This window comes from Toxorhynchites rutilus, chromosome 1, assembly GCF_029784135.1.
Source record: "Toxorhynchites rutilus septentrionalis strain SRP chromosome 1, ASM2978413v1, whole genome shotgun sequence".
Taxonomy (NCBI): domain Eukaryota; kingdom Metazoa; phylum Arthropoda; class Insecta; order Diptera; family Culicidae; genus Toxorhynchites; species Toxorhynchites rutilus.
The window spans coordinates 103,047,147-103,054,735 of record NC_073744.1 but is presented as its reverse complement, the minus strand read 5'-3'; the positions used below and the strand labels follow the sequence as shown (position 1 = coordinate 103,054,735).

Sequence of the window (7,589 nt, the reverse complement as noted above, 5' to 3'; positions counted from 1 at the left end):
TTATACAGAGTTATAAATTATACAAGCACTTAAATTTCTTCTTAAATTCTGCTTCAAATTTGCTGCTGTTGCGTACACTCTGCTGTCTTTAATCGAACTGATGTGCTGTCCTTGTACAGCAAAAACTATCATCCTATCCGTTGGCGGAGCATGTTCGATTCTTTTTGCAGGAGAGCTGTGGATTGCACTTTAGGGTCTGGCGTCGAGGGATTGCATAGCATGCATCTGTTCTCTTCAGTGCGCTTGCGACTGTACAATTTTGATAGAGATACATCGTTACATTTCAACCGGAAAAGAAACCTCGAAGCGCAGATTGCTTTACCGTTATATTCATAACCAGTACTAGCGGATCATAATTAAGCGGATTTTATTCGGCCAGCTTCACTAGCAAAACTGTTTTCACCGACGTTAGAAAAAAAAGTCCCCAAAACATTTCACTTTTGCTATGTATGTACGTATCAAAATTCGCCAATGTCGAATTTCGCTCCCACGTTAAAATCTTGGAGTGAACTAAGCGTTATTCGTAGTTTGTTGATGATCGGTCAGGTTCTGATACCTTGCAATATGAGATTCTCTTTCAGAGATGCAATGGCCAATTAAACAATTGACGGAAAAATGAAGTTCGTTCATTTTATAAGTTTAATTATTTTTGCCTTTGATAACAATACCTTTTTTATAGTGTTGATTATCATAAGAAAAATAACAATCCTAATCGTTGGATCTCTTTTGACATTTCAATTGGATCTTTTTTGACAGCCGTTTTGATTCAGTCCGCACTACCTAGCTCTCAATCAGTCTTTCCCATACAGTTCACTCGCAAACAGTTCGTTCACAAGCAGTTCATTCTCCATCAGTTCACTCTCAAACAGTTCACTCGCAAACCGTTCTTTCGGAATCAGTTCGTTCACAAACCGTTCGCTCGCAATTGGCGATCTAACGCAAAACGTAAACGATCGGTGAGACATCTGGATTTTGTTTTTGAACTAAGAAAATGGTGATAATCACCCTTATTCTTGTTTTCGTACGAATAGAAAACGTTCGAAAGTATGCCTCATTCGTATCCTTGGTTTCGTACGAAAGAAATCTATCCATTCGAACTTTCGAACATCGTTCGTTCGAACGAATTGTCCTATCCTTGTTTTCGTACGAAAGTGTTTTTTCGCCTGTCAGTCAAACGTTAATGTTGGGTTGCGAATCAGACGAAGCGTAGAAGAAAATTCAATCGATGTTTACGTTTTTGTGGTTTATTCAGGTGATGTGGTATGTAAAAGTTCATTTTCTTTTATGTTTAATTCTGAAATTCTATGTGATGTGCTTTAATGTTTATTTGAATTACAGTGAAAAATTGCTGTAGAAGCAGAAAGAAAGACATTTCCAATAGAATATTTCAACTCTAAAACCTAGACGAAACAGAACCTGGATAGAACAATGTAAGTGAACAATGTTTTAAGCCATTCATTTTTTTGACGTAGGACTACGTCTAACCGGAAGATATAGGGGGTGAAATGGAAATCTAGGCACTGAACAAGTAGAAAAAAATGCAAGATTTGGAACGCTTATAACTCGAGCATTTCTCAATAGATCGCAAAGGTTTTTGCATCAATTGATAGGAAATATATCTACGCATCTATCATAACGAATAACATTTAATTTTTCTTGAGATAAATAATTAAATAATTGTAAAATATCAAGCATTGTCAAAATGCACTATGTGCCCATTTTTGATTGGTCCATTTTGTGCTCCTCAAATCGTACCGACCAAAACGGGCAACCAGAGCAGCAGTGAAATAGAATGAAGCACGATTGGAAAGGAAAAAGAAAAAAATGAACGAAACATTGGTCGCAGTCTCACACATGCGTAATTCTCGAGCCAGCCAGTCAGCTTAAAAATCCCCGCTCCGCTGCCGTAACGGTCATTCTCATTCAAACCGTACACCACATCGGTTCGCATCTCAACACATCAACAAACCAACCCAAGCAACCATGTCTGGACATGGTAAAGGAGGAAAAGTGAAGGGAAAGGCAAAATCCCGCTCGAACCGTGTTGATATGGAGTTCCCCGCAAGGGTAGCTAGGCCGATCGCGTTAGTACCAGTCCACCTAGCCGCCGTTATATAGTTTCGGCCGCCGAAGTGATCGAGTTGGCTGGTAAAGCTGCTCGCGACGATAAGAAAAACCGCATTCAGAACAGAACACATCAAGACAACAACAGGCAGTTGCAGCGAGTGGCGAGTGGCAAACGCAATCGCAAAACGGCAGCAGGTAGCAGAAGAAAAAAGTTTGTTCTTTTTACAATCTGCTTTGGTGGCAAATCCAGAACAAGGCGGCATCGAGGGCGTTCGAAATGGTTTTTTTTCAAAACCACGAGTACTAAGTTTTCTAAATTGGAACCATTCCATAAAACAAGGCGCTTTTCAGGGCCATTAAACCTTCCAAAAAAGAGTTTAGGAAATAAAGTTCAATGCGTTCTAAAACATTATCCAAAATAATAATAAAACACAAATTGATGTTTTCATAATTTGTTTGCCAGGATCTGATGAGTATGTGAATTTGGCAGTAGTTCTGAGCTTATTGATAGTTGGGGACTTTCAAGATTATTCAATTTTCACCAACTCTTAAATTGTTTCCAAATTGAAAGTACAGTAATTTACAATTAGTTCGACATTTAGCTAATTGGACGGACATGTAATGCGACTTATTTAGTTGGACATTTTTGTAAACATAGAGATCCAAATTATGACCGCACATTGAAAGTCGACACTGTACCACTGTCATCGCAAATGTTCAATTGCAGGTTCAAATCGCCTCCAATGCAACACTGAGTGGCGCTTCGGTACGTTGCATTGAATGTAATTTACTGTAAAATATGTCAAAAGCTGGATGGGAAGAAATTTTCCAACTGTGAAAGCTGTGGCGACTGGCAAATGCAATCGCTAAACAGAAAGGTTTAGCCGAACAAGATGGGGATATCGAGTGACAACAAAACAATAAACTCTTTAGATTGAAGATAATTTTGTGATCCTGAAAAGGACCCTTTTTAGCCTGCATGTGAATCCAACGAACGAACAAATCGTAATGAATGTATTTTTTTGCCATCACTCCCTTTTAACGCTCATTCGTTCATCTCGTTGGACTCGCCCCTCTGGCTGAGTCTGCCGATTTGTCTTTATCCTGTGAGTGTGTACCGCTAGAGTATAAAACACGCGGACCCCAAAAAAATATCTTATTTTCTTTCAAACCGTAAACCCGTGTGGTTGTACGGCATCGGCATCGTGGACGTAACAAAGGAGGACAAGTTAAGGGAAAGGCAAAGTCTCACTCGAACCGTGCCGGTCTCCAGTTCCCTGTTGGCCGCATTCACTGATTGCTCCGCAAGGGTAACTAGGCCGAACGGATTGGTGCCGGAGCACCAGTATACCTAACAGCGATTATAGAGTTTCGGCCGTCGGAGTGCTCGAGTTGGCTTGCAAAGCTGCTCACGACAATCAGAAAACCCGCATCAAGAACAGAGCAGCTTCGGTTCGGCGCTCATCAAGGCAACAATTAGTTTCAGTGAGTGGCAAAGTGTTTCTCCGGCACGTCGCATTAAATGTAATTTACTGAACAACATGTCACAAGCTGGATGGGAAGAAATTTTCCAACTGTGAAAGCTGTGGCGAGTGGCAAACGCAATAGCTAAACAGGAAGGTTTAACCGAACAAGATGGGAATATCGAGTGATAACAAAAACACAACACCAAAGGTTCTTTTCAGAACCATCAACATATTCATAAAGAGTAAACAGTAAACTAATCAATTTTTCAGGTAGATAGGTAGGTATTCACGTAGGAGAAGAAAATAAAGCAATATATTTAAAATATATATTTAACAAAAGCTGTCCCCTTTGTATAGTCCTACGTCACTCCGGTTATGTCCCCGACATTACCCACCCGTCTTTTTTATTTTAACCTAATCATTTTATTCCCATCGGACTGTTTAGGTCGAAACCATCGAAATCCAAAAGCACAAACAAGGATCAATACAGCCGACTGGTTGATCTCTTGGAAGAGCAGCCGGATATCGCGAAGGGTTTCGCGAAATGCAATGCTTCTCCCTACTGGAATTCTGTGGCAGCCGAGTTGAACAGTCTTGGGCCACCAACTAAAGATTCAACTGCGTGGAAAAAGGTAGATACATTCAAAGTTCTGTATTTATATTCGTTTCTCTAAACCAGTTTTTTTGCAGGTCTGGTTCGATTGGAAATCGAACACGAAACGCAAGCTAGCCCACAACCGTCGCGAGCAATTTGCTACAGGTGGGGGTCCTAGTAAGTTTATTGAACTTACTGCGCTGGAGGAACGAGTTGTTGTTCTTGCAGGACTTGCTCCAGCAGTTGAGGGCATAGCCGACACTTGCAGTTTCGGGCTAGAACCTAGCGCAAATCAATCAATTCATGACAGTGGGGAATCTGCGTCGATTGAAGATAATCGAATTCCGGAGGATAGAGCCAATGAGAATAATGAGACGCATACATCGAAGAAGAGGAGGACATCAATGCACACATTGCTGGAGACACAAGTGCAAAACCAAGCAACGTTTCATGACTCGGTCACCAATATTCTAAAATGCTTTGAAAAAAAAACTGCTGATTTGGTTCATTATAACAGACAGATTTCGAAACAGTTAGAGAACATAAACGAAACTATCAACAATGTGCTGATGGAAAATCAGAGGCACAATCTGGAATTAGAGAGAATTAATCTGGAAAAACTGAAAATTAAAAAAAGGATTCTTGAGATGGAATTAAGCCGTCTACAATAGACATTTCGATTTTAAAACAAATGTGAATGTAATGTAATGTGAATGCTAAGCTATGTTGTAATTTAATGACATGAATTTTAAAAGTATATATTGTAATGTGAATATATTACATTTTCGAATGTAATAGTTAAAAACTACTCGAAAAATTAGAAGTGCGATATCGAAAATTTAAATAAGGTTGTACCTTCGTGAGAAATTATCACATGCAAATAAAAAATACATAATTTCAAAACTACATTTATGTAAGGTCTACTTATTGCTTTGATAAATATAAAATTCGAACACCAATCTTTCAGAGTACCAAAAATCGATTCTTTGTAGTGTCTTATAAAATATACAAGTACTAGTGTTTGTTATAATTTTTAATAAGATGCTGAAGATTTCATTTTGATTCGTGTCGCCGTTATGGTTTTCTGATTGTTCAAAGCTTTGATAGCATTAGTGACGAACCTGATCGAGTTAAAACTACACAGTTCGATTGACAAACTAAGAATCATTTTTATTTCCTGTCTGAGCTATAAAGATACAGTTCACTTTTCAATGCTACTTATATTAAACAAAGTGGCCTATTGTCCTAGATCGGTCAAGTCAATGAACAACAACACACGTTAAATAAGTAATGCTAACATCAACATGTGAGATATCACGTCACTGACTAGGTGGTAGTTGGTGACTCGGTGCATGTTTGTGGTCCAACTTGTTAATGTTTTCAACATGTGATACGTTATGGCGCTGGTACAAGAATGTAGGTGGTCAGGATCGTTGCTACTGTTGTTTAAGTTCTACCTGAGTATTCGTATAGAAAATGAAAACAGAAAAACATTGTATTTGGATCAAATATTGTTTTTGGTGGGTGCCGCGTTTGCTGACAAAAACAGCGGCGAGTTGATGATTCAATAGTCGGTTTGGCATTGTTGAAGCGAAATTGAGTTGACTTCGTTCTACGTTTTGTGACAATGGATGAAACGTGGATCCAATCCCACACTCCTGAGTCCAATAGGCAGTCTGCAGAGTGGTTGAGAAATTTATTTATATATCCCATACTATAATGCCGGGTGTTCGGGTTCGATTCCCGTTCTGGCCGGGGGATTTTTCGTCAAAGAAAATTCTTCCGGTTTGCTGTGGTCACGCGTATTCTAGAGCTTGCCACTCCAGAGTACATTCAAGGCGTGTTATTCGGCATAGAAATCTCAACCAAGTATTAATGAATGACCCTAGTTAATGCATACGTTGAGACGGCAAAAGTTCCACAGCGAACGTTAACGCCATTCAAGAATATCATAAAACCGATGTTTGTTTTATCGAATTACGATTTAGTCATATCATGATAAATAAAATCGGGTTTTCCCATTTTATACAATTTTAGATATATACGATGTATAATTTAATCCACGTTACAAACGAGTGTGATTTAATCCAACTTTATATACAACTTAGAATATGCAAGTTATACGATTTGAATCAGTTCTCAAGACAAATAATGGATACTGTTATGCTGCAATGATGGAAAACTATAGAATTTACCTCAACTTGAATAAATCATGCGTTTTTCGATGTAATATTTCACGATAATAAATATAATTGAATCTGTTTTAAACTATACTATGTAAATTAATGTTTTCGTCAGTGAAGGAAATATTTATTTGTAAATATTTAACATATATATGAAGGGTATATAAAATCTAGAATATAGGAATTCGACACTTTAAAACATCTATTCAGTTGACTGAACCTCATCATTGTCGTTCTTAAAATATAAACATATATTGTGCAGGGCACAGCAAACACTGATAATTTTTGCCGCTTTGGTAGGCGTATAATGGAGCTGACGAGCACCAAGGATACATCGAAATCGATTTTTTAGAACTCCAATCGTTCGCTCTATTATCCCCCTTGCTAAAACATGCTTGCTGTTAAATTCGCTTTCTGGACTTTCTAGTTCTGGAGCTCGATAAGGCGTGAGCAACCACGGCTCGGAAGGATAACCGGCATCACCTGCAAAATAACAGAAAAATGATTGTAAATTATGTACATCAATGTTATTCTTGTAAAGTACCCAAAATTTTGGTATTTGTGTCACCATTCCTATGCATTTCCTGTAAACGTGCTCTTGCTGAACTCAAACTCCAAATATGAGAGTCGTGATTAGACCCCTGGAAGCTTGCATCAACGAATCGAATACGTTGGGTGTGATCACATATCTGTATAAAAATTTACGTTTTTAACAAGAAAGGATATTATTGAAAAATTCAAATAACAATCAACTTACTATCATAGTATTCAGACTATAGAACCCTTTCCTATTATAAAATAGATTCCGGTCTGCAATTGGCGGAATAATTTTAACATGCGTGCCATCTACACACATAATAACGCCCGGAATTCCCGATTTTTCATAAAAAAATCGCTTTGCTTCCCTCATTTCTTGTTGTGTCATTTCGAAATTTATCCATTTGGTGCAAATCTTCCTTTCCAAAATAATCAACATCTCGTCGAGAACTTTGGAAAACGTTGACTGGGCTATAGCCACATCGTAGTCCTTGCTAGCACCATGTTGATAGCTCCCTTCTGCGAAAAAACGCAAGCAGACAGCAAGTTTATCAGTCACCGATAGACCGCCTTTCTTTTGACGTGGAAATTCATTTTTTATCTCTTGTACAATGTATCGAAATGCTGTTTTATTCAAACGAAAGTTCTTCTTGAATCTGAAAATCAAAAATTAAAATGTCTTATAATAAATCATCTAGCTCTAAGAATTGATCATTCTTACTGTGTTGTTGATAAATTCAT

The 7,589-nt window shown here is 38.2% G+C and overlaps 1 protein-coding gene across 1 annotated transcript; it reads right to left on the bottom strand.

Annotated features, from left to right (window-relative positions):
• Positions 1–6,416: 6,416 nt before the first annotated feature.
• Positions 6,417–7,589, bottom strand: LOC129761252 (putative nuclease HARBI1). Its single transcript, XM_055758967.1, has 4 exons — positions 7,570–7,589; positions 7,069–7,504; positions 6,856–7,000; positions 6,417–6,794 (listed from the first exon to the last, which is right to left on the bottom strand). Exons 1-4 carry the CDS (start codon positions 7,587–7,589, stop codon positions 6,514–6,516), a joined length of 882 nt encoding a protein of 293 aa, XP_055614942.1. The 3' UTR covers positions 6,417–6,513.